Consider the following 23,906-nt stretch of genomic DNA (forward strand, 5'->3'; position numbering starts at 1 on the left):
TATATGTCCCTCAGTCCAGCCTCCTTACCCAAGGACTATAAAATGTCTACTGTAGCACCAATTTTTAAAAAGGGATCCAAATGGGAACTACAGGCAAGTTGGTTTAACATCTGCCCCAGGAAAACTCGTGGGAATTTTTCTGAAAGGTAACATAACCAAGTATTTAGGAAGACAAGCTTCACTGAAGCAGATCCAGCCTGTTGGACACATAATATTAGTGAACTGTAAATCTCGGTGCTTGCAAACCGCATTTGAACTGGCATAAATTCTTTGGGCGTCATCAAATAAATTTCACCTCTAGCAGGCAGTCTGGCCTTGAACCACAGAGGTGGCTGCATTTCAGCGTTAAAAAGCAGATGCTCTCCTATGTGGTGGTTTAAAAAAAAAATTGTAGAGGACTGGGATAGCTGCAGGGAAAGAAGGAGTTAATTTTGCCCTCTCCCTCTCTCTCTCTTCCCACCCCCCCTTTCAATCCCTGCTAGTACAAAAGAAAAAGAGTGTTCAGAAAGATTAAGAGTTTTGCTTTTACAATGAGGTTCACAAAAGCAGGAGGCGTGTCCCTTAAGTATGTGTGAGTGTGGGAGAGGAGGGGGCTTGGGTTTGGGGGGGGGTTGGTGGAGAGATCCCATTCCTGAGAGAGAGAGGGATCAGGTGCCCACTGGCTCCCCACCAAAGAGAGAGAGAGACTTGGGGTCCCCTCCCCAGCCCCCAGCCCCTCCGCAGGGATGTCTCGGAGAAAACAGCGGAACCCCCAACAGCTCATCTCCGACTGTGAAGGTTCCACAGCCTCTGAGAACGGTGGGTTCCTGGAGGGGAGGGCGTTTTCTTTTGTGGGGGGGGGGGTGTCAAGGAGAGCTGGCAGGTGCCATGGGGATGGGGGATGGCAACAGTGTGGGAAAGGGTGCGTCATGGGGTGGGGGCACACCAGGAGCTGGGTGGCAAGGAAGGGGTGAGAAGGAGGCGAAAGAGAAAGAAAGTTTTGTTTCCAAACTGGAAGGAAGTTGTTAGGAATCTCCAAAAGTATGCTTTGTAACTAGCCGGTTGCCTGTATGTTCAGGGTTTGGGTCTCTCTACGATTTACTGACAAGCTCAAAACACACCTATCTAGGAGCATAAATTCTGCCATGCTTATATACACATGCATTTTGTCTGTCGTTCTCACATGTACTGTAGTCACATAAGAACTTCCTTTTCATCCTCGTTTTCTTTCTCTCTCTCTCTCTCTCTCTGACTTACCATCAGCAACCAAGCATCCACTAACATAATGGCCTCTACAGGAAGGATGGGCGATGAGATTTAAAAGCTTAGACACAGTCACCAGCACATTCACTGGGTTTTCAAGGCCCCAAAGACCAACTGACTCCCAAAATGCATGCCATTTCTGACCGCTCCACAAAAATTATCCCAGGAATCATCCGTTTGTCAATAACTACACGGTGGGTCCCTTGGAGGTGAGGGCTAAAAATCCTCCCATGCTTTAGGGGGCAAGGAAGTGTTGTGTACATGAGTGATGCAATATAAATGAAATAATAATAAACCTTCCAACAACCCTGTCAGGTAGGCCAGTTAACCTCACTCATGCTCATTTTACTCACTGGGTGGGCAGAACTTAGAGTGAGAGAAAATTGGTTCACATAAGGACATCTAATGGGTTGGTGACTGAAGGCCTTTCCGGGTTAGATCTCAGCTTGCCACTATACCCCACCTCTGAGCCCCATTTGCAACCCAGAGATTTCCATCCTTTAGCTCCCACTGCCCCACAGATTTACATTGTTGTTGTTGTTGTTGTTGTTGTTGTTGTTGCTACTATTACTATACAACCCTTCACGGGGTGTAAATTTGCACAGGTGTAAATCACATGGCAGTTTACAATATAAAAACACAAAAATGCATAACCTAGTAACAAACAAAAACAATAAACCCCACCACATACCCAGTTTAAAAGGCTATATTGTTTAGTTAGCCAAAGGCCTGGGAAATGCGGAATGTTTTTGCCTGGTGCCTAAAGATATGCAACGAAGGGGCCAGGCAAGCCTCCCTGGAGCCATCACAGAAAAGGCCCATTCCCATTTTGCCAGACTTCTCACATAGGAAGCACCTCGGATGATGACTCCAGGGTCCTGGTCAGTTCATACGGGGGGGGGGGGGGACGCAGTCCTTAAGGCATTGCAGTCCTGAGCCCATGCCGAACCAGGCCTCAGTTTGCTACAAGAAGAGTTCAGGCGCTTTGTAGAAAGGTCTTGGTAGAGCATGACAACTTCAGGTGACTCAAAGAAGTGAGTCAAGCTGCATTGATCAGGAAAATGGTACGAGAAGGAGGAACCACCACCCAAGCTGACCGATGTGGAATAATCAGCTTGACCACAACCAAAGCAATTTCCTTCATTATCTACAGCCCAGTCCTAGGCACATTTATTCGGATGCAAGTTCCACTGTGCCCAGTGAATCTTATTCCCTAGTCTTCAGAACTGCAGCCTTACACACTATGACTAGCACCATTTTGTCACATGCCTACCCACATTCTTGTTTCCCTTGCACGCAAAGGCTGCAACCTGGCACATGTTTACTTGGGAGTAAGCCTCCACCTGAACACAGTGTGGCTTTCTTCCAAGTAAAACAAGGATAGGATTGGGCTGTGCATTGATTTTGAGCATGGCATACAGACAGCGCACAAGGATTTGGCCACCTGTACCCTCCCTCATTCATACACAGCCAATCCATTGTGCCCACTGGAGCATTGTTTCCACAAATGTGCCTTGATCCTGCCCCCCCCCCCAAAAAAAATTGCTATGCTGCTCTCACATGTATTTTTCTGCACCTTCTCTCTCAGGCCCACATCCTGGTACCATGACATGGCCTGTCACAGCCTCTGTTACACATGTGTGCGATACATGCCCTTCCATGCCATCGCTGCCAAAGGCCACTTCACCTTGTCCTTTCCCACTTTAAGCAGTCACGGCTCCCCCCCCCCAAAGAATTCTGGGAGCTGTACTTTGTTAATTGTGCCAAGAGTTGTTATAAGGCCAATATTCCCCTCACAAAGCAACAGTTCCCAGAATTCCCTGGGAAGAGGGACTGATACACCACTATTCTCCCTGCAGAGCTATAATTCCCAAAGTTTCCCGGGAATTCCCCTATTGATACATCGCTATTCCCCTCACAGAGCTACAATTCCCAGAATTCCCTGGGAAGAAGGATTGAACTACTGGGGGAATCGTAGCCCCAAGAAGGAAATAGAGGGGTCTCCTAAAAACTCTCGGCAACCTCCGCAAACTGCAGCTCCCAGAATTTTTTGGGTGGGGTGGGGGAAGCCATGATGGTTTTAACGTTGCATCATTGCGCTTTAAAAGTGCAACGTGAATATGGCACAGTCTTTCTGAGTGCTTTCCTCGACATCTCTCGTGTGTGTGTGTGTGTGTGACTCCCCTCACCCCAGAGAACCAGGAAGAGACGGTCACACACATATGCATTCTGTCACACTTCCTCACACACATATTTTTGCCACACACTGCTTCTTTTCTCTCCCGCTCTCTTTGCTCTTTGTGCTGTTGCTAAGTAACTCGCAGAGTCCTAGATAGTCTCTCTTGTGTTAAGTGAGGTCTCTCTTCCCCCCATCCCCCTGGTTCCCCGTCACCCACCCCATCTCGCTCTCCCCCCCCCGCCCCTTTTCAGTCCTTTGCTTGTGGCAACTGGACTGGATTGACTCCAGCTTCCTCTAAGAATCTGTGCTGGAGCGAGAAATCAGGATGGAGGCTGGTGGCGGAAAGGAACCGATTAGATGCATCCTTACTCCAAAAGGAGTAAATTCAAGCTGGTGAGGTGCAGGAAAGTTTATGGTCCCTTTGGGAAGAGTTTATTTAAGGGAAATCTGAGCACAGTTAAGCATGGATTCCTGAAAGAAGAAGAAGAAGAACAACAACAACAGTATAATAACATATTAAGTATTCCCCAGCCACTCTGGGCGGCTTCCAACAGAATATTAAAAACACAATAAAACATCAAACATTAAAAACTTCCTTAAACAGGGCTGCCTTCAGATGTCTTCTAAAAGTCAGATAGTTGTTTATTTGCTTGACATCTCATGGGCGGGCGTTCCACAGGGCGGATGCCACCATCGAGAAGGCCCTCTGTCTGGTTCCCTGTAACCTCACTTCTCGCAGGGAGGGAACTGCCAGAAGGCCCTCGGAGCTGGACCTCAGTGTCCAGGAGGAACGATGATGGTGGAGAAGCTCCTTCAGGTACACTGGGCCGACGCCGTTTAGGGCTTTAAAGGTCAGCATCAACACTTTGAATTGTGCTCGGAAACATACTGGGAGCCAATGTAGGTCTTTCAGGACCAGTGTTATATGGTCTTGGCGGCCACTCCCAGTCACCACTCTAGCTCCCGCATTCTGGATTAGTTGCAGTTTCCGGGTCACCTTCAAAGGTAGCCCCACGTAGAGCGCATTGCAGTAGTCCAAGTGGGAGATAACCAGTGCATGCACCACTCTGGCGAGACAGTCTGTGAGCCGGTAGGGTCTCAGCCAGGTTTATCATCCTACACAAGCAAACATCACTAGACAATTTTTTGCTTCTGCAAATATATGGTGTGCACTCCAACCTGGTGCTTCTAAGTAAATGCACCCAGGTGCCCGGGTGGTATGTCTTAGAATCCTGCTCCAACAGAACACAGTGATCGGTTAGGAATATAAGAGATGGGGCAACCTTTTGGAGATCCTGGTTCTAAGGTGTGACGGGCTCCAGTGCCTTATAGTAGGGTTGCCATATTTGAAAAAAAAATGAAAATCTGGACAATTGCCAGCTACGTCCAGGAAATTCCAGCCGTATGGCAACCCTACCTTAATCGTTGTGATGAATTTTAGTGTCGAAAGAAACCTCAAAGGTCCAGTTCTGTGCTCACTGCAGAGCCGATAACTCCTTGTGAGCAATTGCTTACCTACGTCTGTGTTAGAGGGAAGGTGTTAGATTTCGTAAAGTATTTGCTGCTTGTGATGTCCTTGATGTTGTCTGCACATGGGAGAGTAAAGGTGCTGCTGGAAGCTGGAGTTTGATGACACGTCAGTTTTTAAGACTAGCTTTCATATTCTATATTTCTGGTTCCGGCATCCAACCTCTTGTGAAGCATAAGCACAACCCCACATATAGGTTGAACCCAATGTACAGTGGTACCTCGGGTTACATACGCTTCAGGTTACAGACTCTGCTAACCCAGAAATAGTACCTCGGGTTAAGAACTTTGCTTCAGGATGAGAACAGAGATCGTGCAGCAGCAGCTGGAGGCCCCATTAGCTAAAGTGGTGCTTCAGGTTAAGAACGGACCTCCGGAACGAATTAATTACTTAACCCGAGGTACCACTGTAACTATGTTAAGCTCATCCAGGTACCAAACTTGCAGAGTTCCTATGCTCTGATTGCAAATTATATAGATTTCAATTCACTTGAGAGAGCAAGTCTGTTGCAAAGACCCCACAAACATATAGCTGCATGACCTCTTATTCCTAAATGTGATAAAACACGTTGCAAGAAACCTGAGAACCTGCTGGTGCATCTCTCAAAAGGAAGAGTCCTTTGCTTCTGGTGGTACAGTCAAACCTCGGTTGTCGAACGTAATATGTTCCGGAAGACCGTTCGACTTCTGAAACGTTCAACAACTGGGGATCAAAGGGCGGTTAGCAAAGTCAATGGAGAAAAAAGAAAAATACTCTCCAGAAACCGTTTGGCCTCCAAAAATCATTCAAAAACTGGAGTAGTTACTTCCAGCATTTTGGTGTTCAGGAGCCAAAACGTACGATAACAGAAGCGTTTGGGAGCCGAGGTTTAACTATATACGCTAGATGGAAAGTCCAACACTCCCTACATATCTGAAGAATGCCTTCCCTGGCAACGACCAACCCAGTAACTCATCTGTTTTGCACGCAGAAGGTCCCGGGTTCAATCCTTGCTACCTCCCCTAAGTTCCCTGTCTGGAACTCTGATGAGCTGCTGCCAATCAGTGAAGACAACATTAAGCTAAATGGACCAATGGTCTGATGCAATTTAAGGCAGATTCCTATTTGGTAAGATCTGCAGGAGGGGCCCAGCGGGTGGGAACTTCACTAAGTTCAGTCAATGAGGTTATTGCATGAAGCAGGGCCTTCTCCATGGTGGCATCTCAACTATTAAGCTCCCTCCCTGTAGAGATCTGCTTATCCACTTGTTTACATTTAGGCAACGGATGAAAACATACCTGTTTTTGCAAGCCTTTAACGTGCATTGTAACTGGTTGTCTTTGCACATTGTTGTTGGCTGTTTTGGTAGATTTGCTTCTTCTGAGGCCCTTCTTCGTATGCCTCCTCCTGGAGAGGTGCGGAGGGTGGCAACACGAGAACAGGGACTTCTCTGCAGTGGCACCCCTTCTGTGGAACGCTCTCCTCAGGGAAGTTTGCCTGGTGCCTTCATTATACACCTTTAGACACTAGGCAAAAACATTCCTTTTTAACCAGGCCTTTGTTTGATCTGATTGGCATCCTATGCCCTTTTAAAATGCGGCTCTATATTTTTTTGGGGGGGCGGGTATTGGGTTGTTGTTTTTAGTTTGATTACAGTGGTACCTCAGGTTAAGAACTTAATTCGTCCTGGAGGTCCGTTCTTAACCTGAAACTGTTCTTAACCTGAGGTACCACTTTAGCTAATGGGGCCTCCCACTGCTCCTACGCTGCCAGAGCACGATTTCTGTTCTGATCCTGAAGCAAAGTTTTTAACCTGAGGTACTATTTCTGGGTTAGCGGAGTCTGTAACCTGAAGCGTCTGTAGCCTGTAGCGTATGTAACCCAAGGTACCACTGTATATATATTGTGGTTTTTATGTCGATCTTTTCTTTGAACCGCCCTGATACCTCCGGGTATAGGGTGGTATACAAATAATAATAATAATAATAATAATAATGCAATGGGATTTTACTTGAGTTTTCAGTGATGGACTTTTTTCTTTTTCTTGATGTAAGGTGTCCTAGGCTCTCATAAGAGCAAGGGTGGCAGTGCTGCTTTTCTGGGGAAAGTGGGTCCAAAACTCCCCATGAACGCCTCCCTTGTTCTCTTATAATGGCAATGGCATCCACATGAGAGGTGCTGGAACTGAGTTCCAGTGAGTTCCAGCTGGGGGAAAAAGCCCTGAAGGGTGGGGTGTATGAACCAATAGTAACACCATGTTCTGAAGTGCGTAAGACTGTATGGTCTAATGGTCAGAGTGCCAAATTAGGACCCGGAAGGCTAGAGTTCAAATCCCCCCCCCCCCAGCTCACTAGGTGACTTTGGGTCAGTCAACTTTCTCTCAGCCTAGCCTACCTCACAGGGTTACTATGGGGATAAAATTAGAAGCAGGTACGCTGCCTTGAACTCCTTGAAGAAAAGTGGGAACAGAAATGCAACAATATAATATATTTTTATATTATATGTAATATGGAGTTTATTGAGTTGGGGATTTATTGGGTTGTTTTTGTTTTGATTTTGTGATTTTATATTCTGATTTTATCCTGTGAACCATCGTGAGACCTGCAGGTATAGGGCAGCATACAAATTTAGCATTTTTAAATAATAATAATAGTAGTAGTAGTAGTAGTAGTAGTAAGTTTCAGTTACTTCTTTCAGGTTTCAGTTCTGTATCAAATTACAGATCCTGTAATTTGGTCCTGTGTGAAGTCTTACAGTATTGATAATAAGGGCTGTAGCTCTGTGATAGAACAGATCAATCCCTAGCAACAGAACTGGGAGAGAAACCCTGGCTAAAATCCTGGCTAAAATCATGTTGAGTTAGATGGACCAACAGTTTGACTTGGGATAAGGCAGCATCGTGTGTTTGTTCCCACAGTTTCAAAGGCACATACAGTAGTACCTCGGGTTACATACGCTTCAGGTTACAGACTCCACTAACCCAGAAATAGTACCTCAGATTAAGAACTTTGCTTCAGGATGAGAACAGAAATTGCGCAGCGACAGCGGGAGGCCCCATTAGGTAAAGTGGTGCTTCAGGTTAAGAACAGTTTCAGGTTAAGAACGGACCTCCGGAACGAATTAAGTTCTTAACCCGAGGTACCACTGTATCTAGATATGCACTGGCGCAGAAGATGATAACATAGATGGGCAACTTTGTTTGGAACGAGGGGAATCCATCTAAGGGGAGCCCCTCTCCTTAAAAATAGATTGCGATTAAGATTGTTACAGATTTCTAACCCACCTTTCAGGGAAAGTTAGTATGATGCTATCGGCAGAGTGCTGGACCTAGGAGACCAGAGTTCAAAACTCTACTTGGCCCTGAAACACCCTGGGTGACCCTGGGGGCCAGTCACTGTCTCTCACCCTTACCTACCTCACAGGGTCGTTGTGGGGATTAAGTGGGATGGGGAAGAACCATGAACTCCCTGGGAGAAAAGGTTGGGATATAAATGCAAGAAATAAAATTAAGAGCATAGATGAAAAGTACCCTGCCTTGAGCTCCTTGGAGGACAGGTGGAATAATATAAATACAACATTTAAATAAATATATACAGTATATTGTTGTGGAGATTCCCATATGGGGCAGCTGCATATTCCTGCATTGCAGGGGGTTGGACTAGATGATCCTCAGGGTCCCCTCCAAGTCTACGATTCTATTATTAAATGTGGTGGGGAAGAACCAGGTACAGTGAGCTCCTTGGGGTGCGGAAAGTTGGGATATAAACATGGGCGTAGTCAGGAATTTTGTTGGGGGGTCAGAACCTCGGTTTGCTAAGTATTTTTATTGATTATTATTGATCGGAGGGCAGGTGCCCCTCCCTGCCCACCCCATATAAATGCAATATATATTTTTTAAAAAAATTAATTGTGCACTGCCTTATTCCTTGGATGAAAGGCTAATATAAATGTGACATTTTTTTAAAAAAATGTGTCGATTTGCAAAAGGTCCGGGTTTTTTGAGGGGGGGGCTCCTAAAAGCAGGGCTCCTCCTTCGTCCTGGCTCGGCTCGCTTGCCTCCCTCCTCCTTCCTGGCTCTCCATCCCTCCGTCTCCAGGTGCGCTCCGGAGCCAGGGCGCACGGGGGCGCAGCGCCCTTTCCTTCCGTCGGCGGCAGCCGCCCTCCCGACACCAGAGGTCCCTGCTGCGGCCGGGTGGGAGCCGCTCTCGGCAGCCCACCGCTCGTCTGGCCGCCGCTTGCCTCCTCCTCTTCCTCCATCCTCCGGGATCGGAGGCGGCCGGGAGGGCCGAGATGAGCGGCTCCCGAGCGCACGGAGAGCAGCAGCAGCCGCCGGAGGAGGTGGCGGCGTCGGGCGACGGAGCCGCGGGCGCCGGCGGCGACTGCAGGATGGGCGAGGCCGCAGGTGGGCTCCTCGCCCCTGTGGCTGGTCCAGCCGGCTGGGGAAGGGGAGAGGGGGCGACCTGGCCGCCGTGGCCTCCTAGCAAGGGCTGTAGGGGAAGCAGCCGGGCCCAGAGACCTCCCTCCAGGCGCCCATCTCTCCCCACGCGCTCCTGCATTGCCATCAACCCATTTACGCATCCATCCATCCTAGTTGTTTATCCTGGCCCTTTTCCCCCCACCCACCCAAACAGCCAGCCAGGCTCCTGTTTGATTTGCCATGCCCTGTTTGTGCCTTTCCGTCCCCATTGTCTGCATCCAGAACCCCCTGTTAGCTGTTCTGTAGGAATAAGGTGGATAATTTTCAGGTGTGCTTCCTTCTTTTCTGCCTTCCTTCCTTCCTTTCTAGAGAGAACGATGTATGAATGGGCAGAACCTTGCAAAGGTGGGTTTCTGGAGAAGGGGGCTTGCAAATTAGTTGGATGTGGGTTGGACTTTTAGGTAATTATATACATACATACATATATATATATATATATATACATATACATATACATATACATATATATATATATGTTTGCCATGGTGATCCCAATCTTTCTTTTCCATTCTTAAAATTGCATCTGTTTGTCTGCCTTCCCATTTCGTAGAATGATAGGCTTTTGGAGTGGGGAGGGACCCCAGGGGTCATCTAGTCCAACCCCCTGCAATGCAGGAATCTCAGCTAAAGCATCCATGGCAGATGGCCACCCAACCTCTCCTTAAAAACCTCCAAGGAAGGAGGTTCTTCTATATTTTTGTTTCCTTCCATTTTTAATAATAATAATAATAATTTATTTATATCCCGACCATCTGGTAGGGCTTCCCCAGCCACTCTGGGCAGCTTCGAACAAAATATTAAAATACTGTAATGCCTCAAACATTAAAAGCTTCCCTAAACAGGGCTGCCTTCAGATGTCTTCTAAAAGTCAGATATTTGTTTATTTCCTTGACATCTGATGGGAGGGTGTTCCACACGGCAGGTGCCACTACCGAGAAGGCCCTCTGCCTGGTTCCCTGTAATTTCGCTTCTCGCAATGAGGGAACCGCCAGAAGGCCCTCGGCGCTGGACTTCAGTGTCTGGGTAGAACGATGTCTTTGGCATGCCTGCCATGTTTTCTGGGCTGGCAGGTTTGTTTGTATAACAGGATGGCAATGAGAAGTAGAAACATTGCTTGCTTTCGACATATGGAGGAAACAGAGAAAAGTTTTTCTCCCTCTTAGGACACCCTGTGGCGAGGAAATACGTTTTCACGTAGTGCGTAGTTAAACTATGGAACTCACTGCCAGAGGAGGCAGTGATGGCCACCAACTTAGATGTCTTTAAGAGTGGATTTGAAAAAAAATTATGCAGGTTAAGGCTTTTGGTGGCTTACTAGCCTTGATGACTGTGCTGTGCCTCCACAGTTGAAGAAGGTGATGCTTCTGAATACTAGAAACGTACTAGAAACTGCAGGAAGGGAGAGAGGTCTTGTGCTCGAATCCTGCTTGCCAGTTTTCCATAGGCATTTGGTTGGCCACTGTGAGAACAGGATGCTGGACTTAGACGGGCCACTGGCATGATGCACTAGGGCTTATCTTATGGTCTTACATATTTTCTTTTTAAAGTATTTGCAAAAACAGGTTATTGCTGGCGGGGGACAGTGTGTTAGGGGAGGGGGCTACAGCAAGGCAGCTGCTTTGGCGTGAAGAAGCTCCTGGGCTCACTGTACAACATCTCCAGCTTAAAGAACCTCCAATGGAAGGACCAGAGGTCCGAAAGAGCAGCTGTCAGTCAACCCTCACCATTGGCCAAGCTGCCTGGGGATTCTGGGACTTGAAGAGCAACACCATCTGGGAATCCAAGCTCGACAAATGCTGCATTAACTAGACATTTAATATAATACAGTATATGTTTACATCAAAATATTGGCAGATCCTGAGCAGAGAGAGGGTTGTAACACAAGTTGGAGGACGTACCTAGTTGTGAGGATTAAAAGGGCCAGCTTCCTTATACAGTAGTACCTCAGGTCACAAACACCTCGGGTTACAGACTCCGCTAACCTGGAATTAGTACCTCGGGTTAAGAACTTTACCTCAGGATGAGAACAGAAATTGTGCGCTGGTGGCAGCGGGAGGCCCCATTAGCTAAAGTGGTACCTCAGGTTAAGAACGGTTTCAGGTTAAGAACGGACCTCCGGAATGAATTAAGTTCTTAACCTGAGGTACCACTGTACTTTTGGTCTGCCTAGCTCAGTATTGTCTACACTGACCGGCAAGGGACATTTCCAGCCAGTGTTAGATACTCGGTTATATAAGCTATGCACCAAATGGCTCCTTAAACCAGGGTTTAAGTTTGCCAAAACAGAATGCCTAGTTGCCATTTTGGGGCCAGATGCCTTGAAAGTCGTGTACTTTTCAATACGACTTTTTGGTTCCAGAAATTGATTCCGATGATGCAGATAAAATATGATGGATAGAATTTTGCAGGATGTCTTTCTAGTGTGTGAAAACAGCCCGGATCCAAGGATCCGCAGGCATGCATCTCCAGATGGTGGAGACGTCAAGGCACCATCCTGACGCCCGGGCATCTTCACTTGGTCACAAGTGGCCGATAGCCAGGTGCAAAATGTGCCTGGCGAAATTTGAGCACTTGTTTCCAGCCATAAGAAGAACCTTCTGGATCAGGCCAGTGGTGTGTGCTGTCTAGTACGGTGGTACCTCGGGTTAAGTACTTAATTTGTTCCGGAGGTCCGTTCTTAACCTGAAACTGTTCTTAACCTGAAGCACCACTTTAGCTAATGGGGCCTCCTGCTGCTGCCACGCAATTTTTGTTCTCATCCTGAAGCAAAGTTCTTAACCTGAAGCACTATTTCTGGGTTAGCAGAGTCTGTAACCTGAAGCGTATGTAACCTGAGGTACCACTGTATTCTGTTTTCACAGTGGTCAACCAGATGTTTGTGGGACACTAGCAAACAAGACCTGAGCATAGGCACACTCTCCTCTCCGGTGGCTTCCGGCCGCTGATATTCAGAAGCATAACTGCCTCCAACCAAGGAAGCAGAGCAGAGCCATCATGGCCAATAGCCACTGATAGCCACGTCCTTCATGTAGATGTCAGAGACTGAACCTGGGACCTCCTGCATCCTGTTTCCCTTCACTAAAATCTGAGTGTTGCCACTAGCTTCTATGTGATCTGCAGTTGTCCTGTGCATCTTTCTGGTTAAAGATCAGGTGGGCTTGGTTACCAGAGTGCTGTAGTGGTTGGAGCAGAGTACAGTGGTACCTCAGGTTACAGATGCTTCAGGTTACAGACTCCGCTAACCCAGAAATAGTACCTTGGGTTAAGAACTTTGCTTCAGGATGAGAACAGAAATTGCGCAGTGGCAGCAGGAGGCCCCATTAACTAAAGTGGTACCTCAGGTTAAGAACGGTTTCGGGTTAAGAACGGACCTCCAGAATGAATTAAGTTCTTAACCCAAGGTACCACTGTATCTCAAGCTTGGGTCTCCAGCTGTTGTTGGACTCCAACTCCCATCATCCCTGCTAGCTGGGATGATGGGAGTTGGAGTCCAACAACAACTAGGGACCCAAGTTTGAGAAACCCTGGGTTAGAGTGTCGGATTAGGACTCGGGAGACCAGGTTTCAAATCCTCACTGGGTGACTTGGGGTGAGTCGCTCACTCAGCCTAACCTACCTGGGGATTAAATCAGAAAGAGGAGAACTACGGACACCATCTTGGAGGAAAGTATGTGATATATAAACGTGATGAATGAAATAGATTGCTGATCCAAAATAACCGCACCCCCTTTCTCTCTTGTCTCCCTTTCTCTGCAGGAGATACTGGGGACGAGACAGCCCCATTATCCTGCCCCGCCTGCCTTACCAACTTCAAGGATCCCTCCGAGTTGTCCGCTCACGTGGATTCCTGCTGCTCGGAGCAGCCCACCTGCTCCTCTGCGGCGGCAGCTACAGCCGCCACTGGTCAGGACCACTCCAGCCTCTCCTCCTCGTCTTCCTCTTCCTCGGTGGAAGTCCGTCCCGAGAGCCCTCAGAGCATGGACGTAGAATCGGGGACGCTGCTGTCCGACCCAACCCAAGAAGCAGCCCTTCCCCGGCCCCCTCCCCCGCCTCCCCCAACACTGCCCGCCTCCGTCCCCGCCGGGCACCTCAACATCCCCCTCATCTTGGAAGAGCTCCGGGTCCTGCAGCAACGCCAGCTGCACCAAATGCAGATGACCGAGCAGATCTGCCGCCAGGTGCTGCTGCTGGGGTCCCTGGGGCAGGTGGGCTCCCCGACCCCTTCCTCCGAGCCAGCCCCGGGAGCGTCTCTTCCTCCCAAGCCCCCCTTGCCGGTCTTCTCCATCAAAACAGAGCCAGGGAGGACCCAGGCGTCCAGCTCCCCTGAGGTCCCCAAGCCTGCTTTCTTCCACCTCTACCACCCTTTCCCCGGAGGCGCCCGAGTGCCCAAGGCCGAGCAGCTCCTGGCTCCGGCCTTCCCCACAGCTACGGGCATCCTGGCCGCCCAGTGCTTGGGCACCGCCCGGGGTTTGGAGCAGGCGACGTCTCCGGGGCTCCTGCGGCAGAAGAACGGGGGAGGAGCAGGAGGAGGAGGAGGGTTAGAAAGCAGGCTGGAGGAGAAGCCCGGAGGGCGCCACAAATGCCGCTTCTGCGGCAAGGTCTTTGGCAGCGACAGCGCCCTGCAGATCCACCTGCGCTCCCATACGGGCGAGCGCCCTTACAAGTGCAACATCTGCGGCAACCGCTTCACCACCCGCGGCAACCTCAAGGTGCACTTCCACCGCCACCGGGAGAAATACCCCCACGTCCAGATGAACCCCCATCCCGTCCCCGAGCACCTGGACTACGTCCTCACCACCTCGGGGCTACCTTACGGCATGTCGGTGCCGCCCGAGAAGGCAGAGCCCGGAGAGGAAACCACCCCTCCGCCCACCGCCGAACGCAAGGCCCTGAGCGCCACCGAGAGCCTCACCCTGCTGTCTGGGGCCTCGCCGTCGGCGGCAGCCCAGGCCTTGCCCGGCTTCAACAAGCTGGTTCTGATGAAGGCAGTGGAGGCGAAAGGGAAGGGGGACGAGAACACCCCGCCGGAAAGGGAGACGGAGGGTGCCCGGCTTCAGCTGGGGAAGCTGGTGGGATCTCTCCCCAGCTGGGCCTTGCTAGCCAATCACTTCAAGGCGGGCACAGCGGTGGGGCCTTTCCCCTACGTGCTGGAAGCGTCCCCCTCGGAGACTTCCAAGCTGCAGCAGCTGGTGGAGAAGATTGACCGCCAGGGGTCTCCGTCGTCATCTTCTTGCTCTGCTCCCGTCACGGCCGCCCAAGCTGTGGCTGGGTCCTCCTCCTCTTCCCTGCCCGCTTCTTCGGGGCCCAACCAGTGCGTGATCTGCTTGCGGGTCCTGAGCTGCCCTCGAGCCCTGCAGCTCCACTACGGGCAGCACGGAGGGGAGAGGCCTTTCAAGTGCAAGGTGTGCGGACGGGCCTTCTCCACCCGGGGGAACCTGCGCGCTCACTTTGTGGGCCACAAAACCAGCTCAGCTGCCCGGGCCCAGAACTCTTGCCCCATTTGCCAGAAGAAGTTCACCAACGCCGTTAGCCTCCAGCAGCACGTCCGCATGCACCTGGGCGGGCAGATCCCCAACGGGGCGCTCCTCCCTGAGTCCCCAACTTCGGAAGGGGCCACCTTGGGGGAAGGCGAGAAGCAGCAGCAACCGCAGCAACAGGCCCCTCCGCAAGACGAGGAACTGTCGGAGGAGGAGGAAGAAGAACCCACCGACGAAGACTCCCTGGAAAGTGGAGGGGAGAAGGCCGAGGGGCCCTCCAGCCCGGAACAGGAAGCTCCGGGCCTCACCAAGGAAGGGGGAGAAGCGGTGCAGGCAGAAGAGGAAGATGGTGGCACCAATGCTGCCTTGCCATCAGGGCCCGGAAGCCCTCAGCGGCCCATGCAGGAAGGGGAAGAGAAGGCGGAGGGGGAAAAGGCAGGAGGGGCAATGCCGCAAGAACAGGAGGAGGAACAAGAAACCGGCGGGGAAGGCCCATCGGAGAAGCAAGAGGGCAGTCAAGCCAAAGAGGGGCCGACGCTGGTTTGTGGGATTTGCAAGCAGGCCTTCCCCGACAGGGCCGCATTGCGCAAGCATGCGCTGGCTGCCCACCACCAGGTAAGGGAGAGACGGTTGCTCCTTCTCAGTGTCTCCTATTATAGTAAGCGTTCTGCCTATCCCCTGTTCCCTTGTGATTTCCTTCTCCATCGCTTTATTGACTCAGGAAGTTGGCTTCACTTGGCGTGCTGTCTGTCCCCCTCTAGAGGCAGAACTGGGCAGTGCAAGGCACCGTTACAGGAAGTACATCTCCCTTACACAGTATTGACACAGGAAGCTGGTTGCACTTGGTGCGCTCTCTGCCCCCCTCTAGAGGCAGAACTGGGCAGTGCAAGGCACTGTTACAGGAAGTACATCTCCCTTGCACAGTATTGACACAGGAAGCTGGTTGCACTTGGTACGTTCTCTGCCCCCCTCCAGAGGCAGAACTGGGGCACAAAGGGCACCGTTGTAGGGAATACGATACCACGTTGCCTCACAGTTCTGGAGTGTGGCAAAACATCTTTATAGCCTTATAATTTTCGTTTCTTCCACTTGGACCACCCGTCAGGTTAAGATCACACAGCAGTTCATGATATATTTATTTAGAAGCAACAAAATAAAAGTCTGTAGCGATAGAATCCCTGTAAACGCATATTTATTGAAGCCCGAAGGTTTAAAATGCATCTTGGCAGTACAGCAGCAGCCCAGTTTGATTACCCTAGGCCTTACACAGGCTTGCAGCTTCCTGTCCCCATGTGGCGTAGCTTGTTGGTGTTTGTTATTTATTTTTAAATAAATGTTTTTCCCCGAAAAGGAAATGAAAGTGGCATAAAGCATGCATGCAGTAAACTAAATATATTAAGGGAATTACCAGAAAATTTAAAGAAACCGTTTGTTTTTTTAAAAAATAGCTATAATCCTGAAAGCAACAAAACAGATATCAACCTGTAACAACCCCCTCAATACACACACACACAGAGACACACAGAAACCTGAATTGTGTGAAAGCACAAAAGAAAGGAAAGCAACATTAACATAAAGGAAAGGGGAGAAAGGATTTTTGGCTGAAGGCCCGTACCACGGTCGCTAGACCCTAGTTTTCTTGGTCAGAGATCTGTGCTGCTGTCGCCACTCTGCTTCGTCTCTCTTGCAGTACTTCCCAAACTTGGTTCTTCCACTGTTGTTGGACTACAACTCCCATCATCCCTAGCTAGCAGGACCAGCGAAGAGCCAGTACAAGTTGCAATTTCAGTTGAATTTAGGGGGACCCGTGTGAAGCATCCTTGGCGTCTAGCTATTTCATTTGCTTTTGTTCGATTGGCTCGTTGCAAACAGCTGAAAATCTGGGAATTCTAATGATAAACCTGATTTGCAATGGGGGTTGAATAATTTTGATGGCAGCTGTGGATCAAAAGTCTTTGAAACAGCAGAATATAGGCAGCCGCCTATATTTTGATGTTCGGCATTGCACATGCGGGCACCATAGCTGTCAACGTTTCCCTTTTTTTTTTAAGGGAAATTTACTTATTCCGAATAGGATTCCTCGCAAGAAAAGGGAAAAGTTGATAGCTATGGTGGGCACCATTTAAGGTGGTGTTGCTTCCATTGGGAAGCATGCTTAGAAGCCATGGCGAATGATAGAAATGGGACAGGGCCATAGCTCAGCGGCAGAGCATCTGCCTTGCATGCAGAAGTTCCCCGGTTCAGTTCCCGGCATCTACAGGTAGGCTTAGGAATGCCCCCTGCCTGAAATTCCTGGAGACCTGCTGACCCTCCAAGTGTGCCTATTTTCCAGGGGACATCCCTGATTTAGAGAAGCCATTCCGGTTTCTGATTTCATCCTGGAATGTCCCACTTTTCCTTAAAGGTAAAGGACCCCTGACAGTTAAGTCCAGTCACGAATGACTCACCGAATGCAACACCAAAACCAGAGCAGTGCACGGAAACACCGTTTGTCTTCCCGCTGGAGCAGTACCTATTTATCTACTTGCACTTTGACGTGCTTTCGAACTGCTAGGTTGGCAGGAGCAGGGACTGAGCAACGGGAGCTCACCTCGTTGCAGGGATTCAAACCGCCGACCTTCCAATTGGCAAGCCCAAGGCTCAGTGGTTTACACCACAGCACCACCCGCGTCCCTCACCTTTCCTTAGGATGACCCTATTTTCTTTGGAGAAATGTTGGAGGCTATGGAGTTATCTCTCTCTCACACACACACACGCCATCTGAAGGCAATCCTGTATACAGAAGCTTTTTAAAAATGTTTTATTATGTTTTTAATATGTTGGAAGCCGCCCAGTAAGATGTGTGGGGTATAAACATTTATATGGAATTATCCTTATAATAATTATCCTTATGGAATGGGGCATCCCTATTTTTGTCAGAGAAATGTTGGAGGGTGTGGAGCTGCTACCAGTTAGTGTAGACAATACTGAGCTGGGTGAACTCGATATGAGGAAACTTCCTGTCTTCTGGGTCAAACCAGCAGCATTCCTCCCCTTGTGGCCACCCGGACCATTTTAACACTTGTCCTTAAAGACTTACATTGACTCCCAGTATGTTTCCGAGCACAATTCAGAGTGTTGGTTCTGACCTTTAAAGCCCTAAATGTCCTTGGCCCAGTATACCTGAAGGAGCGTCTCCACTGCCATCGTTCTGCCCAGACACTGAGGTCCAACACCGAGGGCCTTTTGGCAGTTCCCTCACTGCGAGAAGTGAGGTTACAGGGAACGAGGCAGAAGGCCTTCTCAGTGGTGGCACCCACCCTGTGGAATGCCTTCCCATCAGATGTCAAGGACTTTTAGAAGACATCTGAAGGCAGCCCTGTTTAGGGACGTTTTTAATGTTTGATGTTTTATTGTGTTTTTAATATTCTCTTGGGAGCTGCACAGAGTGGCTGGGGAAACCCAGCCAGATGGGTGGGGGGATAATAATAATAATAATAATAATAATAATAATAATAATAATAAGGAGTGTCGGCTCAGGGCGCCGCTTGTGTTAAGTGCCCATCTCTTTCGTCTTTCTCCGAAAGGTTAATCTCAGCGGCCACGTGTGGAGCAGCAACCAGGCCCGCCGAGGGAGGCGCCTGCCCCTAGAAGGCCCCGTGCCGGTGCTATCAGGGGGCCAGGTCAAGCTCCAGGACTTCCTGGGGCGCGACATCCCGGCCCAGCTCGTGGGGGTGGGACCCCTCTCTTTCTGGAACCAGTACACGGCCTTCCTTTCTGGAGGCCTCCCGACCAGGCCTGCTCATGGTGGGGGTAGTGGCGTCGCTTCCTCCTCCTCCTCTTCTTCGGCATCCAACACGGGCACCCACGGCCTCTTCGGATCCAGCGTCACTCCCGCGAAGGTGGCTCCCAGCGAGGCCAAGGAGAAGCCGCCGGTGGGGTCTCTGCTGCTGCTTCCTCCGCCGCCGCCAGCCCCAGCCCCGGAGGTCATCCCTGAGAACCAAGGGAAGGGAGAAAAGTAATGTCATCCTGACCTCCATCAGGTAAGGCAAGGTGGAGGAGACCCATTATGGCTGCAACTTTTGCCTGGTGGAGTTGGAAGCTGGGCCCTGGTGGGTTGGGTTGGCATCTGTCTCAAGGGACAATGGAGAAGTGAAGTCAAGTTGTTGGAGAGTCACAGCGCCTGCTGTGGCTGCAGGGGCCAATGTGGGAGAGACATGTTTTGTTGCAGTTGGGGCAGATGGAGGAATCCCTGCAGATACACCACAGCAGAGTGTGGTGTAGTGGTTAAGAGCGGTGGACTCGTAATCTGGTGAACCGGGTTCACTTCCCCGCTCCTCCACATGCAGCTGCTGGGTGACCTTGGGCTAGTCACACTTTGACGTCTCTCAGCCCCACTCACCTCACAGAGTGTTTGTTGTGGGGGAGGAAGGGAAAGGAGAATGTTGGCCGCTTTGAGACCCCTTCGGGTAGTGATAAAGCGGGATATCAAATCCAAACTCTTCTTCTTTCTGGGCCGTTTCTCCTGTGGTCACTGCTGTGGGTGCACAACCTGTCTGTCCATCTCCAGCTGCTGTGCAACTTTGCGACGCGGAATTTGCTGGCCAAAGCTCAGCCAGAAGTGGGATTTGTAATTCTATGAAATTCTGAAATCTGACCGGTGATAGGATTTGTGATTCGCGGCAAAGGGTGGTCTGGATTCATGAGACCCAGGTGTATGGGCTTGGGTGGAGGCTGTTACGAGCAGCGCCCTCGGTGGTTTGCTATGTATGCCGTCACTGCCTTGAGCAATCCAACCCCACTGCTGTTCTGCCCAGTGTATCTGCTGCTGGAAGCCACTTCAATAATAATAATAATAATAATAATAATAATAATAATTATTATTATTATTTTTATTTATACCCCGCCCTCCCCAGCCAACGCCAGGCTCAGGGCAGCTGACAAGCAATAATAAAAACAAGTTGAATGAATACAACTTAAAAACAAGATTAAAATACAACATTGAAACATTAAAATGCAGCCTCATCACAGGAGGAGAATGGAAAAAAGAAAGAGGGAGATGGGATCAGGCTGGTTCCAAGCCAAAGGCAAGGCAAAACAACTCTGTTTTACAGGCCCTGCGGAAAGAAATCAGATCCTGCAGGGCCCTGGTCTCATGAGACAGAGCATTCCACCAGGCCGGAGCCAGTGTTGAGAAGGCCCTGGCTCTGGTTGAGGCTAATCTGACTTCCTTAGGGCCTGGGACCACTAGGGTGTTACTATTTATGGACCTTAAGGTCCTCCATGGGGCATACTGGGAGAGGCGGTCCCGTAGGTACTTAGAGATCGTGTATACCGCTTGGGTGGTGGGGCAGATCTGCTGTCCTCTATATGTTGCTGAACAACTGCCCCCTTCATCCCTGACCACTGGCTATGCTGGCTGGTGTTAATGGGAGTGGGGAGTCCAGCAATATTGGGGACGCCACAGGTTCCACACTCCTGATTTCGCCCATGGAAGCAGCTTTAAAAGGTGCAAAGTGCAGAGAACATTCCTCTTCTCCCTCTCACTAGATGGTCCTTGTGTGGGAGTGATGATGGCTCGGATGTGATTGGATGTGATTGGGGAGGCTTTTTAAAATGGGCTGTAGCTCATTACCACAGCATCTGATTTGCATGCAGAAGGTCCCAGGTCCCTTTAGTCATGTACGGCCGGGAATGTCCCCTGCTTAAAAGGACCTGGAGAACAGACAATAGAGAGTAGACAATACTGAGCTAAGATGGACCCAAGAGCCCCCAGTAAAAGACAGCTTCCTCTATCCCTATGCTCAGGGCAAGGTAGAGTCTGAAGTGGCAAGAAATACAGGCATGGTTTGCATATTCTTTATCCTCCCAATGTAAAACTAGGGTTGCCATACGTCTGGAATTTCTCAGACGTAGCCAGGATTCGTCAGAAAACGCTTCAATGTCCAGGAAATCCAGACGTATTGCAACACATGTCGAAAGCGTGGATTTTGGCAAATTTCCTTTAAAATAGCTCAGAAACCTCTCTCTTTTTGAGATTTTGCAAAAGAAAGCTCAACAACTTTTGTCTCCAGTTTTTCACGTTTTGAAATATGGCAACCCTGTCAAAACTTCCAGAGTTAGCAAGGAGAGGCGAGAGCAAATTGATGGGGACTGTTGGGCTGAAGGAGGGAAGGGAGCACGGCGTGTTGCTGCTAGCCTGGGGATGGCTGTCTTTTGAATGTTTGCCCAGCATCCTGTTCCCAAAGGTATCCAATTGGATGTCTCCAAGAAACCTGTTAAAAGGTGCAGAAGACCCTATTTTTAGTTCCCCGCACATTTAAGGCATTTCTAGATTTCTCCTCAGCCCCGAAAGGCTCCTTGAATAGCTTACAAATAGCAACAATGAGTCACATCTCCGCTTGCGGTCTAAGAGATAGAACACTTAAGGAAAAAGGGGTGAGGAGGGAAGAGGAAAGCAAGCAAACACATGCACCAGTTCTTCAGTGTTACAGAGTTCATAACGATGAGCAGATTTTGGAAAGTTTGGTCATCCACTCTCTGGATCGACTTTGCAGGATGCTTTGCCATGAACAAAGCAGTCACGTTTTTGCGAGGCGGGTGTCAAAGTAGTGATTTGCAAGGAGCTAGACCACAGGGTGAGTGAGTGTGGTTTCTTTTTTCCTAAATTTTTTCTTTTCTTTTTTTTTAAACTTTATTCCAAAACCGAAAAAGAATTAAAAACATCAAATTCAAAATCCATATTAGTTTTGTAACATAAGCCTATTACATAGTTGACTAGATTAAAATACACCTAATCGCTATCGACTTCCCTTTGCTATATATAAATGCAACGCAATTAGAAATATTATATTAGAAATTTTTATAAATTCCCCACTTCCCTTTACCCATGTGTGATTTCAATATATTTTTCTAACGTCTTCCATCTTGTTATGTTGTTGTAGTTTAATAATTATTCAATTGATTCTTTTATTATTTCCTTGCTTATCCCTGCACGTTTTACACGTTATCTATTAATATTCTAGTTCCGGAACCAACTTTTCTCTTTTCCTTTCCTATCTTTTCCAGGCGGAACTGTTTTTGCGATACCCAGGCTGGCGGGGATGCCCCCCCCCCTTTCCCCAAGCCCAGTCCCGCAAGAAGAGAAGTGGCTCCGGTCTTAATTTTAGCAACATTTTAGTCTTTTACTTTTAAAATGTAGCTTGGATGTCCGTCGGCCGAAAGGCAGGATCCTGTCGCGGGTCAGGGAAGCACGGCAAACGCCCTGCACCCATGGGGAGAAGAAAAAGGAAGTGAAAGTGTGTCTCATTTAGATTAGGGCAAGGATGCCGGACGGTCCATTCAAGCGAAGGGAAGGACATCTTGAGCTCCCCAATAAAAGCAGTTTGACAGAACTACCAAGTCTTTGGCTCTTTATTTCTACAAAGAGCTGGAGGGGCGCCTGGTTTAGCCCCCTGATGTTAACCCCCAACACACACACACACACACACACACACACACACACTGCAATTGATGCAAGCCAAAAGGGTCTCTCTTCACATACAGGTAACTCACAGTTGTGTGTAACTCACAACTCACACACATTTAACTTGCACAATTGCACAGGTGGGGTGGAATAGATAAATGAATGGAGAGCGGAGGAAACTGAAACTTTGGTTAACAGCCCTCCACCTTGCAAGGGGTGGGGACAGTTCCCTGGGTTCCTGGCTTTATACATTTTTTTAGTACAGTGGTACCTTGGTTTACAACCATAATCCGTTCCGGAGGTCCGTTTGTAAACCAAAACAGGTGGTAGCCCAAGGCACGCTTTCGCCAGTGGGGCATTAAAAAAAAATTGTTCATAATAATAATAATAAATGGTTGTAATTCAAAAAAAAAAAATTGCAAACCAGGACACGCACTTCTGGGTTTGACGTGTTTGTAATCCAAAACGTATGCAAACCAAGGTACCACTGTATACATGTGGACCCTCAGTATGTAACCTCCCTGTAAGATACGAGTTACCGGTACATAGCAGTCTGTCCAGCAGGAGGCAGTGATGAGTATAGGGGAGTCAGAGGAAAAGAGAGTCTGACCCCCCCCCCACCAAATGCATTTCTCCCCCATCCACCCCCACCCCATTTATCTGGAATATTTATGTCTTTCTCTAAATAAGGGCTGCCTCCTGACAAAATACATCTTAACTCAATTGTATGCATTTTAATATTTAGCATTTGCATATGAATAAAGATAATTCTGAAGGAAAAAAATTAGTCTTACTTGGGATGGGCCCATTGAACTTAATGGGCATGGTTAAAAGGTCTGTATTCAATTCAAGGGGTCTACTCTTGAGTTAAAGAGTGGTGCACTCTTTGCTTTAGAAAAAGACATTTCCTCTTAGCCAGGATGGGGAGCTGCTTCTAGGGCTGTTTTCATAAGTATTTGTATTAAAAAGAGTTAACTTTAAAAGAAGAAGAATACCTGATTAAATGATGAAGCATGAACCTGATGGAATAGAAAAGTTTCCAGCAGATGTTTCAAGTTTTAAATGAAAGGCACTTGCGGAGTCACTGTTGCACTATTCCACAGTACTGGGCCGGTAACATTAAAAGGCTCGGTCTCTTGTTGCCAGGTGAGCTTTTGTCAACTTGGGGAACGATCAGCGATGCTTCTGTGGACGATCTGTAACCAAGCTGGGATATAAGGGTTCATGTGGTCCCTGATACAACTGTCAATCACCTGATTCATAAATAATCACCTGAAAGAATCTCTCACCCCATACCCAATCAATCTCTGCGCCCATCCAATACAATATACTGCTCAAGCCTTCATTGCTGTGGCACCCACTGTATGGAACTTCTTCCCCTTGAACGTTAGGCTGGTGCCATCTCTGCTGTCAGCTTGTCACCTACTGAAGACCTTCGTCTTCCTACAAGCCTTTTGAGATCTTCCCCAGTATGCATTGTATTGGAATTGCTCCTAAGATGCTTTCTCAGTTTGTTGTTTGCAGCCCTGGACTCCTTTAGATACCTTTTTTTTTTTTTTTGTAAATAAGTAACAAATACT

The 23,906-nt window shown here is 48.8% G+C and overlaps 1 protein-coding gene across 3 annotated transcripts; it reads left to right on the forward strand.

Annotated features, from left to right (window-relative positions):
* Positions 1-668: 668 nt before the first annotated feature.
* Positions 669-22,255, forward strand: SALL2 (spalt like transcription factor 2). 3 transcript variants are annotated; one of them, XM_083710399.1, is made up of 4 exons: positions 9,057-9,330; positions 13,162-15,497; positions 18,449-18,904; positions 21,930-22,255. In XM_083710399.1, the coding sequence occupies exons 1-3, from the start codon at positions 9,219-9,221 to the stop codon at positions 18,881-18,883; spliced, it is 2,883 nt and encodes a 960-aa protein (XP_083566525.1). In that variant the 5' UTR covers positions 9,057-9,218; the 3' UTR covers positions 18,884-18,904; positions 21,930-22,255. The 3 variants fall into 3 exon arrangements, with proteins under 3 accessions (XP_083566526.1, XP_083566525.1, XP_083566524.1); XM_083710398.1 differs by lacking the exon at positions 21,930-22,255 and adding an exon at positions 9,715-9,750 and having other exon boundaries at positions 9,128-9,330; positions 18,449-19,119; XM_083710400.1 differs by lacking the exons at positions 9,057-9,330; positions 21,930-22,255 and adding an exon at positions 669-798 and having other exon boundaries at positions 18,449-19,119.
* Positions 22,256-23,906: the final 1,651 nt, after the last annotated feature.

Source organism: Podarcis gaigeae (assembly GCF_964106915.1).
Source record: "Podarcis gaigeae genome assembly, chromosome: 13".
Classification (NCBI taxonomy): domain Eukaryota; kingdom Metazoa; phylum Chordata; class Lepidosauria; order Squamata; family Lacertidae; genus Podarcis; species Podarcis gaigeae.

What these genes read in the sequence shown, in the direction of transcription:
- SALL2 (XM_083710398.1), top strand. Translation starts at nt 9,219, where the DNA reads ATGAGCGGCTCCCGAGCGCACGGAGAGCAGCAGCAGCCGCCGGAGGAG. An exon ending in CAGGATGGGCGAGGCCGCAG is followed by an intron (nt 9,331 to 9,714) that starts GTGGGCTCCTCG and finishes CTTCCTTTCTAG; the next exon opens with AGAGAACGATGTATGAATGG. An exon ending in CGCTGGCTGCCCACCACCAG is followed by an intron (nt 15,498 to 18,448) that starts GTAAGGGAGAGA and finishes TTTCTCCGAAAG; the next exon opens with GTTAATCTCAGCGGCCACGT.